The sequence below is a fragment of the Hypanus sabinus genome, chromosome 13, assembly GCF_030144855.1.
Source record: "Hypanus sabinus isolate sHypSab1 chromosome 13, sHypSab1.hap1, whole genome shotgun sequence".
Classification (NCBI taxonomy): Eukaryota; Metazoa; Chordata; class Chondrichthyes; order Myliobatiformes; family Dasyatidae; genus Hypanus; species Hypanus sabinus.
In genome coordinates this window covers 97045685-97060718 of record NC_082718.1, presented here as the reverse complement: position 1 = coordinate 97060718, position 15034 = coordinate 97045685, and the positions used below count along the sequence as shown (strand labels likewise).

Genomic DNA, 15034 nt, shown 5'->3' with positions numbered 1-15034 from the left:
TTTTATTAGTTTTCAGCAATGTTGTGATTACAATATTTGAGAAAGCCATTCAACATCTTGATAGATTCAATGCTCTTTTGGATAGGTGGGGGAGGGGGCAGGAAGAGCACTTAACACAAGCAAGAGTTTCCCCACAACTGGTACAGGGTTATCTACCAATATTCAGCAGGGTTCAGGAATGATTTTCAGGTGCCTCTATATCAGAATCAGACTTAATATCACCAGCATATATCATGAAATTTGCTGTAGGCATCTTACATATTTTAAATGTTTACAGGCATAAAGTTAATAAGATTCATCATATTTCCTGAAGCCTAACTGATGTAGAAATTTGTTGTCTATAATCACCATTATAGCTTTCAAATGACTTCCCCAGATGAGCAGATATGGATAGGATGTTCCTAATTGTCAAGTAGAGTAATAAATTTCTTGTGACTATGTCTTCACGTTGGTTATTTGAGTTTCCTGTGTCCTTACCACACAGAACTATTATTAGTGGGTGATCTTAAGACATGCACTCAGCCTGTCCCAACCAAGTCCGAGAAATAATTAAGAGCTCATATCTGTATCAGTTCTTTACTATCTAGAACCCCAAAATTAGTAACTTGTTTAAATGTAAACAAGTGTTAGTGGTCAATTGTTTTAAATTGAGTTCAGTTCCACATTACTTCCCCATCCCTATCACTTCATACATTTATTCTTCACGCTTAAAGTCCCAGCTATCTTTATCTTTTGCATTGTTGCTCCCACCATCTATGTCAAAGAACATTTTATTGGCAAAACCACCAGTGAAAACAAATTGAAAAAAATAAAAGATAATATCAGACATGTATCTATAACAGCAATTCAGTAACATCAGCTTTTAAAAAAATGGCATTTTGGTTAGAAGTGCTCTCCTTTTGCAGGCAGATGACACTAACAATCACAGGATCTGTACACTAGGTACAGTTTTTTGTGGCCCTGATAGTAGTTACACTAACAGACTAGGGTTGCCATTAAGCATAACTGCTTCATTTAACCCTTCACAATCCCAGTTCCCTTGACCCCTCCATTTTTGCTATTTTCGCATGTCCATGACATATACAGGCTATCGGGAATGTTCACTTCAACACTGACAAGCTTCCCAGCAATAGTACTGAGAAGAACACACAAACCAAGTTCTAATTGTATATATGAAAAAATACATTAGCAATTATTGAAGTGCGAATATGACCATACTTAATACTTTATATTGATATTACCCAGAAAGCATTATATTGATTTTTTTTTTCACTGATTGTCCGATGTTGATTTGTATTGAACACATTAGAATATGGCTAGTATTTCCTATTGGCATCTAAGCATGTATGAATGCAAGAAAAGGTTTGTGAACCCTTTGCAATTACCTGGTTTTCTGCATTAATTACTCATAAAATGTGGTCCGACCTCCATTCAAGTCACAATAATAGACAAACACAATCTGTCTAAACTAATAGCACACAAACAATTGTACTTCTTGTCATCAATACTGAGGACACCATTTAAGCAATCACAGTCTAGGTTCAAAAAAGCATATGAACCTCTGGGTAATGCCCTCTGCACAAGCTATTTGGAGTCAGGTGTTCCAATCAATGAGATGAGATTGTTGATGAGGATTGCAGATGTGCCCTGCCCTATAAAAAAAGACACACAAGGTCAGGTTACTGACAGAGCCTGCTCTACTCAAGAAAGATCTGTTTATGTGCACCATGCCTTGATCAAAACAGCCTTCAGAGAACCTTAGAAGAATTGTAGAGATGCAAGAAGCCAGAAAAGGCTACAAAAGCATTTCTAAACACCTGCATGGTCATCAGTCCACGGAAAGAGAAATTGTCTACAAATGGAGGAAATTCAGTACTGTTGCTAGGAGGAGGCATCCTTAGAGATCACACTGCGACCATGACGTGTAATGCTGAAGGAGGTGAGAAAGAACTGAACAGTAACAGCAAAAGACCTGTAGAAATCTCTAGAACTTGCTAAAGTATGTGAGCCTCTGGGGTAATGCCTTCTGCAAAAGTTCATGTGTCTACTATAAGAAAAACACTGAACAAGAACAGTGTTCATGGAAGGACACCATTGCTCTCCAAATAAAAAACACTGCTGCACATCTCATTTGCAAAAGATCACCTGGATGTTCCACAATGCACGGTGGACAGATGAACTTTTTGGCAGAAATGCACACCGCTATGTTAGGAGGCAAAAGGGCACTGCACACCGACGTCAAAACCTCATCCCAACTGTGAAGCATGGTGGAAGGAGCATCATGGCTTGGGACAGCTTTGCTGCCTCAGGGCCTGGATAGCTTGCAACTGTTGAGGGAACAATGAATTCTAAATTGTTTCAAGACATTTTACAGGAGAATGTTAGGGTAGTGGTCCATCACCTGAAGCTTAATAAAAGTTGGATAATGCAACAAGGCAATGATCTGAAATACGAGAGTAAATCAACAACAGAGTGGTTTAAAAGGAAGAAAATCGTGTTTTGCAATGGCCAAGTCAGAGTCCAGACCTTAACCCAATTGAGATAGAACCATAAGATATAGGAACAGAATCAGGCCATTTGCCCATTGAGTCTGTTCTGCCATTTCATCATAGCTAATTCAATTTTCCTCTCAGCCCTAATCACATGCCTTCCCCCCATATCCCTTTGTGCTCTGGCCAATCAAGAATCTATCAACCTTTGCCTTAAATATACATGAAGACTTGGCCTCCACAGCTACCCGTGGCAAAGAATTCCACAGATTCACCACCCTCTGGCAAAAGAAATTCCTCATCTCCATTTAAAAGGACGACCTTCTATTCTAACATTTCCTTTGCAGGAATCATGCTTTCCTTAACCACTCTGTCAAGGCCTTTCACCATTCGATAGGTTTCAATGAGGTCCCCCTCATTCTTCTGAATTTCAGTGAATACAGGCCCAGAGCCATCAAACGCTCTTCATATGAAAAGCCATTCAATCTGGAATCATTTTTGTGAACCTCCTTTGAACCCTCTCCAGTTTCAGTACATCTTTTCTAAGATAAGAGGCCCCAAAACTGCTCACAATACTCCAAGAAAGGCATCACTAGTGCTTTATAAAGTCTCAACAAAACATCCTTGCTTTTATATTCTAGTCCTCTTGAAATTAATGCTAACATCGTATTTGCCTTCCTTACCACAGACTCAACCTGCAAACTGACTTTTAGGGAATCCTGCACAAGGACTCCCTGTGGCATGATGTAACATGACCTGAAGTGGGATGTTCATGCGAGGTATCCCAGAAATCTTGATGAACTGAAACAGTTTTGTAGGGAGGAATGGACTAAAATTTCTCCTCGCCATTGTGCAAGTCTGATCATCAGTTACAGGAAACATTTGCTGGAGGTTATTGCTGCTTAAAAAAAAAGGTTGTACCAGTTATTAAATACAACAGTTCACACACTTTTTCTAGCCTGCATTGCGAATGATTAAACAATGTGTTGAATAAAGACATGAAAAGTACAATTGTTTGTGTGTAAATAGTTTAGGCAGATTGTGTTTGTCTATTATTGTGACTTTGATGAAGATCAGACCACATTTTATATAATTAATGCAGAAAATCAGATAACTGCAAAGGGTTCACAACTTTTTCTTGCGATTGTAAGTTTAATGCAACACCTACACATAAAATGTTGGAGGAACTCAGCAGGGTCAGGGAGGATCTATGGAAGTGAATAAACAGTCGATGTTTCAGGCTGAGACCCTTCATCAGTGATGATGCCAGAACAAAAAGATGGGGAAGAGGTAGGATAGCTTTACTTATAAATATCAATTTTTAAAGTATTGTTGAATTGTTGACAAGTAAACTCCTTTACTTTTCAGATAATGAAGGACCTCAAGATAGAATCCAAAATGCACGTGCGTTTTCTACAGTTGGATACAACAGCCTTGTGCAGATAGTAAAAGATTCAGTAGGGAACAACCACAAAAAAATTTATGGATGGTGAATGAGATAATGCAGTACAATTCCAAAGTGACTCTACTGATCTTCAATTTCTGTAACTAAGTTTTGTACTTTTATCCTTGGAGAAAGTTCTTTTTATTTTTTTCCCCCAAAATTTAGAAATAATGCAGCTGCTTCTTGAAGTACTGTACTACTATTTCAGAGTTCTTTTTCTTCCCTTATATCAGTCAATTATACAGTAAAAGCTACATAAGCACAATTTTAAAGCTCCAAAGCTCAAGAAATATAGTGATTTTCCTCTTAATGAAAATCTATTTCCTAACGTAATTGATAGATTACTGTTCAGTTTAATGAGCAGATGAAATGTCCCAACAAGTTTATGAATGAAACCCCTGTCAGTCAGTACAAAAACAAAACTCCTTTTTCAACGTTCTTTTTTGGGTATTACTGTAAATTCATTTCAACGCAGCTAAAAGGTTTAACACAAGCTTTAGAGGAATTGGTGGATTATCAAAATGCTGATTAAAACTATTCATTTCTTATACAATAAATAATTTTTTGTTGGACCTACCCTTTACTACCTTTCTAAAAATCAAACCTGAAATATGCTTTCCTGAGTCTCATATCTTAAGTGAACATTATCAGAATCAGGTTTAATATCACCAGCATATGTTGTGAAATTTGTGTTATGTGGGAACAGTACATTGCAATACATAATAATAAAAACTGTGAATTACTATATAAATCGTTAAATGAGTAGTGCAAAAAAAAAAGTGAGATAGTGTTCACACGTTCGATGTGCATTAAGAAATTGGATGGCAGAGGAGAAGAAGCTGTTCATGAATTGTTAAGACTGTGCCCTTAGGTTCCCGTATCTCCTCCCTAATGGTAGCAATGAGAAGAGGGCATGCCCTGGGTGATGGGGTACTTAATAATGGATGCCACCTTTTTGAGACATCGCTCCTTGCAACTAATGCAGTTGCATGCATCATGTTCTTCCTTATGTATGATTTCATTCAAATTTTGCATCCTCTATAGATTTTCTTCTAGTCTCAAGGACATGCAACTACCTCCTGAAGGTATCTGTTTTTCATCCTTACTACTGATTCCCAGGACTTTGATCAGTACCTGTGCCTTCAGAAATTACTTTGGCAATACTGCACTGCTGTGAACCAAGAGCAATATTATGTCACTACTGCACTATTAAAACAATTTGTACTTGTATGTTTTATTGTAGTCATGCTCCTTTAAAATAATTAGACTGTCAATGCAGATTATTAAAGAAACACTAATGATTCTACCTTAAAATTAAGACAGTATTGACTGCATTTTCTGGCTGCTAATCACAAACTTTTACTTTTCAGAATGTATGCACTGTTGGCAAAGCCTTTGTCAAACAGCTTGAAAATGGAGCAGAGAGCTGCTTTCATAAGGTGCAGTCCTTCAGCAGGAGGTTCTTTCTTTGTAATGTGCAATGATTTGCAGAGGTTAGGTATGGATCAGTGAAAGAACAGTAATATTTAGCTAAGGCAAGATGGAGTATATTACCTTTGCAGTTGCAAGCTTAGAAGATGGTGACAATAGCTGCTTAGCATGCTGTAGATCTGTGATTCTCAACTGTTTTTTGGCCACGGCCCCCTTAGGAGCTCTTCTCTAGTTCCAGGGCCCCCCTTTCAAACAGGGATACAACACGAACAGATAGACAGAAAATCACTTACTATTGAACACCAAGGAAACTTGAACATTTCAACATACTGGACAAAACTTAAAAAAAAGACTGTATGAAATTAAACATCTGTCAGGCCTAATGTGATCCTTGAGCTTGGTGCTTTTCTGCAAGTTTCATGATATCGGGCTCCAAATTAGACAATGACAGTCAGAGGTCACCTCTTGTTGCGATATCAATTCTGTTCCTGGATTTTGTCAAGGAAGCTACCTTGCAGAATCCGCCCTCAACTAAATATGTTGAGGGAAAGGCAATAAAAAAATCTTTGGGCTTCTCACAGTTTTCAGTCGGTAGCTCCCTTCAAATGTGCCAGGGCCCCAAGGGGGCCATATGGCCCCCGTTGAGAATGGCTGCTGTAGATGACATACTCTTGCAGCCACGATGGACAGTGTTAAGCAAATGGACTGTTGTCGCCTAAATCCCTACTACATTAGTGGAGTTTCACTCATTCAAGGAGGTGCAGAGGGATTTCTACCTCTAATGCCCTGTGTCCTACAGCTAGAGATGTCAGCAAGTAAGACACTTGCTGCAGAATACAAAGCTGCTGGCCCAGTACTCTTGACTTGTGAAACTAAAGTCCTGTCTTTTAAAACATGGCTTACACAAAGAACTTCATACCATCTTAATCCCCAAATTAACATTGTTACATCACTGCAAAATGTGGCTATTTGTGATGCAAAGTTTTTTTGTCTTCAAAACCCATAAGACCCAAAAGCAGAATTAGGCCATTTGGCCCATCACGTGCACTCCACCATTCCATCATGGAATTCTTATCCCTCTCAACCCCATTCTCCTGCCTTCTCCTTGTAATTTTTGACACCCTGATTAATCAAGGTGAGAATAAAGGGGACCTTTTCTGCTTGAGTGTTGGTAACTTGTGTGCCACAGGTTAAGTTGTTTCGTTCGTTTTCATGCTGACTAACCTCACCTTTAAATATACCCAATGACTTGGCCTGGATAGCCATCTGGGGCAAATTCCACAGATTCACCATACTCTGGCTAAAGAAAATTTTCCTCATCTCCATTCTAAACAGACACCCCTCAATTCGGAGGCTCTGCTCTCTTATCCTAGACTCCCCCATTACAGAAAACATCTTCTCCACATCCTCTCTATTCAGGTCTTTCAAAATCACATAGGTTTCAATGAGATCCTCTCCCCCCCCCAACAACCCCCCCACCTTTTAAACTCCAGCAAACACAGGCCCGGAGCCATCACATGCTCCAATGTGAACCCTTTCATTCCGGGGATCATTCTCCTGAACCTCCTCCAGACTTTCTCCTTTCCTAGGATAAGGTGCCCATAAACTGCTCACAATACTCCAAGTGTGGTCTGACCAACGGCTTGGAAAGCTTCAGCATTATATCCTTGCTTTTGTATTCTAGTCCACTCAAAATGAATGCTAACATTAGGGAATCCTGCACAAGGACTCCCAAGTCCCTCTAAACCTCTGATATTTGAATTTTCTCCCCATTTACAAGCTAGCCCACACCTTTATTCCTTCTGCCAATGTGTATTCCTACATTATACTTCATCTGCCACTTCTTTGCCCAATTCCACAATCTAAGTCCTTCTGCAGACATCCTGCTTCCTCAACACTATCCGCAAACTAGGCCACAAAGCCATTGATTGCTTCATCCAAATCACTGACATACAGCATGAAAACGAACGAAACAACGAAACCTGTGGCACACAAGTTACCAACACTCAAGCAGACAAGGTCCCCTTTATTCCCATCTTTGCCTCCTGCCAGTCAGCCACTCTTCTATCCCACCAAGACTCAAAGTTGTATCTTCAACTGATTGCCACCCAGGAACAGCTGATTTTAAACAAGCATTCTCAGTTCAGAGACAAACCAAACATTCAGTTTGATCTGCTTCAACAACAGACCTTCCTTGTGATGCTTTCCTCCATACAATGCAAGTATGAATCTGCTGACAAAATAGCACAATCAGAAATGCATTTTATTGTTTTACAGGATTTCACACCAAAATTAGGAAACTTATAATAGAACATAGTTCAACTTACACAATGCTATACTGCAATTTATTATTAGCAAATCAACTGCCTCAGGTTTGGCAATAAAAATGATTTATATTTGCATATTTTTAATATACACAGATTCTCAAGCCAGTAATGTGCATAAAATTACATTTATATGTAGTGCACATGATGTCCTGAGATACTTAAAGCTGATTTTCAAGTTTATATTGGTAGAATTCACCTGGTTTGTCCTGCTCATTAAAGACACACCCAATGTAGCACTTTACCTCTTCCCAAAACAAAGAAAATCATTCAGGAACAGTCATATACCTTCATCACGAGCTGTGATGTTAATACTAAGTCATCTGGGTACTGGATCTCCAATTCCTCATTTGCAACGTAGTGTGTGCCACAAAATTCTGAAAAGTAGCGACCAACTTCTTGATGGCTTATTTCCATTGGTGATGAATGATAAATAAGATTTTCTGTAATATTAATCAGGACACAAACATTTCAAATGACAAAATGTAAACACATTTACTTTATACAATACACACACTAAAGGTCTTAAACAGCAACTTTCTTTATTCTGGTGTTAAGAATTGCCATTTAGAAATGGATCTTCTTTTGCAAAACACATGGGCATGGGCAAAAGTATAAAGTGCATCATCTGCTTTTCAATTTATTTAAAGTTTAGAAACCACACAGAATATATAGCTTAAAGATACACCAGCAATCTGCATGTAATAAACTGATCAGCAGTCAAAGCTAGGCTCAGAATTTTTATGACTTATTCAACATCTTGAAAAAAAAAATCACTGCATTTTAATTTTACAAAAACTTTCAAAAAGGTACTATTTCAATTCAAATAAGGTTTACTTTGGCAATGCACTACTATTTTTGCTATGGTGCTATTCATCTCAATTTTGTGGTGTGTGACTAATCTGTCAATTACTAACTTTTACCCAAAAAGAATTACTCCTTCTAAAACTCAGCAGTGCTGGAGTAGTTCCAGATAATTCAGCAGCCAATTTGCCTATCCTCTTGGCCAACGCTCAACATTATTCCCTGAGCTGTAGCCCAACAGCCAATTTGTCACAAGGGGAGTCTCTGTGCATGAGTTAATATTTTTAAACCACACTCTTGTATAATTTATTGTATCATCTTGCAGCATTCAATATCAACAGGTATGAATTATCCTACAAATTAGCCAGACCACAGAAAAAAATTGAGGAGTTTACTTACCTTGCGCAGCATATCTACATGAACCATCTTGAACAAGGACATTGTAGAATGGCTGATCAGGCCCATGTGGTAGATTATGAACTCCCATCGTTCTCATCCAACCTAACCCCATCATACACTTAGGATCCCATCCGTATATTACACAGTCATATCCATACCTGAATTCAGACAAGAAGGCATTTTTAAAACAAGCAGATTATTTTTAACCATAGCTATTAAGACATACTATTGATTATCATGTTGCATTAACTGGAATTTACAAGGTGAAAGCAGCAAATGGCAAAAAAGACACTGAAGTAGCATGTGCTCTGTACATCAAAGTAAATTTATAATCAAAGTACATATATGTTACTATATACCACCGTGAGATTCATTTTATTGCAGGTATGTGCAGAAACAGAAAATACAAATGTATTTATGAAAAACGGCATCAAAAACACTGACAAACAATGTGCAAAAAAAATAATACTGACAACATGACAGAGAACAGATCAGCATAGGAACAGGCTCTTTGGGCCACAATGCTGTGCCAAATGAATTAGCTTAGTAATCAAATTGGCAACTTCTCTGCCTACAGAATGTCCATATTCCTCCATTTCCATCACATTCATGCGCCTCTCTAACCAGCTCAGAATAATTGATGTATCTGCCTCCACCCCCACCCAGACAGTGCATCCCATGCACTCTCATAGAAGGAATAAAGGCGTGGACTATTTTCTAAATGGGGCGAAAATTCAAAAATCTAAGATGCAAAGGGATTTGGAAGCCCTTGTGCGGGATTCCTTAAAGGTTAATTTGCATGGTTGAATTGGTGGTGAAGAAGACAAATGTGATGTTAGTATTAATTTTGAGAAGACTAGAATATAAAAACAAAGATGTAATGTTGAAGCTTTATAAGGCACTGGTGAGGCATCATTTAGAATATTGAGAGCAGTTTTGGGCCCCTTTTCTAAGAAAGAATGTGCTGACATTGCAGAGGGTTCAAAATCATTCTGGGATTGAAAGGCTTATCATAGCAGCTTCTGATGGCTCTGGGCCTGTGCTCACTAGAATTCAGAAAAACGAGGGGGGAAATCACACTGAAACCTGTTGAATGTTGAAAGGACTCAATTGAATGGATGTGGAGAGGATGCTTCCTATGATGGGAGAGCTACGGCCAGAGGGCACAGCTTCAGAATAGACGGATGTCCATGTAGAACAGAGATGAGGAGGAATTTCTTTAGCCAGAGTGTGGAATTTGTTGCCACAGGCAGCTGTGGAGGTCTAGTCATTGGGTATATTTAAGGCAGGGGTTGATAGATTCTTGATTAATCAGGGCATGAAGGGTAGCAGATACCAACAGAATCAACAAACTCATTCGTAAGGCCAGTGATGTTGTGGGGGTGGAACTGGACTCTCTGACGGTGGCGCCTGAAAAGAGGATGCTGTCCAAGTTGCATGCCATCTTGGACAATGTCTTCCATCCACTCCATAATGTACTGGTTAGGCACAGGAGTACATTCAGCCAGAGACTCATTCCACCGAGATGCAACACTGAGCGTCATAGGAAGTCATTCCTGCCTGTGGCCATCAAACTTTACAACTCCTCCCTCGGAGTGTCAGACACCCTGAGCCAATAGGCTGGTCCTGGACTAATGTCCACTGGGCATTATTTATTATTATTTAATTATTTATGGTTTTATATTGCTATATTTCTACACTATTCTTGGCTGGTGCGACTGTAACGAAACCCAATTTCCCTCGGGATCATTATGCTCTTATGAAATCATCAGCATTGTGTTTAACAAGCTGCAGGAAATGGTAGCGAACAATGAAAAGATGATTGCTCTCCAAAAATGCTTGTTAGCTGTCAGACAGGTCCATCACATGATAGGTCACATGGGTTCTTAGGCAGAATGAAGTTAAAGTAACGCCCATTTTGGAGCAAAGTGCATGTTTTCCACCAAAGTGCATGTTTTCGTCATTGCTGGCGAACTTGATCCAGAACATATCTTTGTAATGTTTGAACCATGATTCAAAAGTAACTCCCAAAGCTTCATCAAACTGGAAGCTGGTAATGTCTGCAACAACTGGCTCGCACAAACTCTGTTCAGTGTTTGACACCAACGTCATGGGACTCACTTAAAAACCTGCTGGTCAAGGTTTCAACTAACTGCAGCTAGTCCACCTCAAACTGAGCTTGCTGCTGTTTTAGGATCGTGCAAGGCTTCTGCTGAAATAATATAGCATCTCCATTCCAATTTGTTGAGTTCACCTGCTATAACCACTGATGAGACCCAAAGCCAGGAAATAAAACAAAGCCCAAGTGAACGTTTGTTCAGTAAAACCACATAACTACCACAATTTCAAAGCTGAAACTTCCAACAGTCCATCCCAAAGCATGACTACTTAAATGGTTAACCCATAAGCATTCAAGATGTTGATAAGAACAATGACCAATGAAAGCCAGCCTGCGATTGGTTGCCAATGACCGAAAGGCTTGGTTGTTTCAGCTCACCATAACATTTATTGTTAAATGACATTCACCATGGTGGACAAAAGCTGTATATCACTGTATGTCACATCTAAACCTTGATCAATAATTTATATTAACATCCCGAAGAAGGGTCTTGGCATGATACATTGACTGTTTATTCATTTCCGTAGATGCTGCCTGATCTGCTGACACACCAGCATTTTATGTGGGTTAATTATATTAACAACTTTTCTTCTTGTTTGCAGTGCAGCCTCACAAAGTATCTCCTGTCACCAGGTGCTAGAGGGTATTTGCTAATGATGACCATGTACTGTAACAGATCAATGGAAAGTTGCCAGGAGGTTTCCAGGTATATATGCTGGAAGATTTGATTTGGAAACGATAAGGCTACAGATATTGTAAACTATTGCAACACACAGACACACACAAAATGTTGGAGGAACTCAGCAAGTTAAACAGCATCTATGGAAATGAATTGACACTTTGGGCTGAGACCTAATAGTGTTAACCATAATTCGCTTTAATTATCTGGATGTATAAATTCAGCACAGTACTGATTACTATGTTAGATTTCACACACTCCTACTACCTGGTCACTCCCCATGATCCTTGCCCATCTTGCTGGATGTGAAGGGTTGAATTTGTGACCTTTAATATCTAGGTGACAACTCAAATTATTATAGAGTCTAAGAGCATCCTGAGTCTTTATGGCCTCAGTACCTGACAAATGCTGTCAACTTTCAGCTGCAGCGAGCAAAATTCAGCCCAAGTATTTCAGGTGATTTAAATAAATACTGATCTGAATGTGCAATAGAAACATGTACACATTATGAAAGTCAGATTCTTGGTATATAAAGATACCTACTTTACATCTAGATAAAATTAATGCATGGCACAAGAAACGAATAATAAGCATGGCAAAATAAAACAGGAAAATTTCATTTTTCTCACTGTCACTTATATCCAAGTTTTAAAAATGCTTGTGCATCTTAACAGTCTATCTCTTCACAGGTGCTGTTCGACTTGCTGAGCATTTTGAATATTTTATATTTAATAAAGACACCTGATACTTTTATTCCTATTGCTGTTGATGTCGTTATCAATCCAAACTTCAACCCCCCCATCCCCAAACCTATTTTTAAACCCGTATTTGACAGATGGTAAAAAAAAATGAAGAAACAACTTTTAGCATTTGCTCAGCTGATTAATTTTTTAAAAATCTATAAAGAAGTTTTTGTCTCATGGGGCTATTAATTTGAAGAAGATCTATTTTATCAGCATTAAAAACACATCATTTGTCATTACTAACTTCAGCACAATTACTACCAAATAATAGTAACACCACAAACCTCACTAGGTGTTAAGAGGGCAATTTGGACACATCTGAATTGCAGTGAGAGCATTAACACTGGAGGTACCTTTTGTGCCTCATAATGAGTCCCACTGAAAACTCTATTCCTTTGTGCTTCTCATCTGTATGCCGTTTCACTTGAACTTCAACTGTTTGGTTTTTGCGAGCAATCTGCTCCATGGTTAGCTGAACCAAGTGCCCCACCACACCATGTTGTAAGGGATCCACTGCCTGTATGTGCTGAAGAATGTCCAATACCTATGTAAAAGACAACAGTCGAATAAAATGTTTATTGATACCCTAAAAATTACAAAATCAAAAACGCAGAGATCCAAATACAGTATGTGGTAAAAATCCCAAACCTTGAATAGCCTTCAATGTACCAGACCCTCTGTTTTAAATATGGATTCAAGAACTGATTTGCAACAGGCTAATGGATTGTGGTTCTTTACAAAATTATTCTGCTTGTTCTGAATGTTCTTATGGTGTAGCTTCATAGAATTATACAGCACAAGATGTCAATTAGCACATCATTTCTGCTCTCAGAGAACCGTCAGTTACTACTGAGGTGCTCTTTACCCGTGGCCCTGCACATTTTGAGTTCCAATTCTATTTACAGATACAAATGGAATAAATGTTACTTGCCATTTATCATTCCATGACTAAATGCTGTCGAGCTGTGACTACTTGTAGGCACGGGTGGTTTCATTTGCTGGACCACTGTGCACTCACTGAATATTGCCATTTCTGACCATATGATGGTAGTCGTTGATGAAGCAGCTGAAGATAATTGGGTTCAGTATACCCTCCTGAGGAACTCTTGCAATAATGACCAAATTCCAATAACAACAATCATTGTGCACGTCATAACTCTAAGTACTGAACTATTTCTTCCTTTGGTACTCACTGATTCCAGTTTTACCACAGTTCCTTGATACCAAACCTGGTGAATGCTTCCTTGATGTCAAGAGAAATCATTCTCACCTCTCTTACAGAATTGATCTCATTTGCTCCATAGTTGGACTGAGGCTCTGATGTGCTCTGGAGTCAATTAATATTGCATTCCACAGCCCCATTAACACGCAGATGTAGATCTAAATGAGACTGAGCTTCACCAATTACCTTTTCTGGATTGATCCCCAGATGAAAGTAAAGTCTAGCTTGAAGCATCAAGTATTGAACATCATCAGGAGCCAAGGTAAGATATAAATCAAGAGCATTCCGTAGCAATTGGTAAGACTGGTCACTGTCCTCTCTGCAAATCACAAAATTAATTTAGACAAGTGCAACAAAAGAATTTTCTATAAATGTTTCTTTTCTTAAGTTCTTCATTTTTGTGTTCTAATTTGATGTAAATGGCTTTTTTTAATATACAGTATGGGAAGTGTACATCCCTGACACCTTTCACCCAAAAATTCCCAAAACATGTCACTGCTAATTATATACAGTCTAAAATGCGGTCAATGTTATTATGGTGCAAAGTGCACAAAAGATTCCAAAGCACAGCAAATTAATGCAAAGACGAATTATTTGTTTCTTTTGAGTCAGGGAGAAGTGATAGCCAGAATAACAACAAAATTCTCTGACCTTCTTCAAATATCACTCTGCTATCTTTTTCATTAATTCATACAGTACAAGGCTTCAGTTTAATGAATGTCTTATTCAATAGTAAGATCTTTAATAATAAAGCATCGTTTGCACTAAAGACAATCTATCCAGATTATCAGCTTAGGTTGTGGTATATGTCTTTGGATCTTTAACCTTCTGACATTTGAAAACTCATCATAAACAAATTGAGAATGAAATGCTTTGCTACTAGAGAAACTGCAAGTAGAAAATACAAAAGCCTGAAAGCATACCATCAACCTATCAGACAGCTTCTATCCCATTGTTACTAGACTCTTGAAGAAAATGGACTCTTATAATCTACCTTGTTACAATATTGCACTTTATCGTTTATCTGCACTGCCCTCTTTCTGTAGCTTTTACACTTTGCATTGTTATTGCTTTACTTTATTCTAGCTCACTGTAATAATTTGATCAGTATGAACAGTATACAAGTTTTTCCACTATCTTGATACATGAGACACTAATAAACCAATAATACTAATAATAAGCCAATAATATTTCCTACAATGCTAACTGAAGTTACATAAGATGACATGGATTGAATTAATACTTCATAAGATAATATACACTGAACTTTGAATGACTAACTAGGATGGAAGGGCTAGATTGATCTTAGAGTAGGTTAAAAGGTTGGCCTAACACGATGGGCCAAAGGGCCTGTACTGTGCTGTAACGATCTATGCTCCA

The 15034-nt window shown here is 38.4% G+C and overlaps 2 protein-coding genes across 3 annotated transcripts in view; one reads left to right on the top strand and one right to left on the bottom strand.

Annotated features, from left to right (window-relative positions):
- Window positions 1–12765, top strand: part of LOC132404195 (calcineurin B homologous protein 3-like) — a 53557-nt gene extending 40792 nt beyond the window's left edge. The window contains exons 8-9 of one of the 2 annotated variants that reach the window (XR_009515447.1): window positions 3858–5372; window positions 11613–12765. Coding sequence is in view for 1 of the 2 variants with exons in the window: in XM_059988280.1 (XP_059844263.1) it covers window positions 3858–3935 (78 nt within the window). In the remaining variant the exon portion in view is untranslated. Of the gene's footprint in view, window positions 1–3857; window positions 6474–11612 lie in introns of those variants that run through there. The other variant, XM_059988280.1, reaches the window with a different exon arrangement.
- Window positions 7610–15034, bottom strand: part of fbxo21 (F-box protein 21) — a 33769-nt gene continuing 26344 nt past the window's right edge. Inside the window, exons 9-12 of the mRNA XM_059988279.1 lie at window positions 13841–13973; window positions 12786–12976; window positions 8892–9049; window positions 7610–8131 (exon numbers count right to left, since the gene is read on the bottom strand). Coding sequence (XP_059844262.1) covers window positions 7959–8131; window positions 8892–9049; window positions 12786–12976; window positions 13841–13973 — 655 coding nt within the window. The 3' untranslated portion in view covers window positions 7610–7958. The remainder of the gene's footprint in view (window positions 8132–8891; window positions 9050–12785; window positions 12977–13840; window positions 13974–15034) is intronic.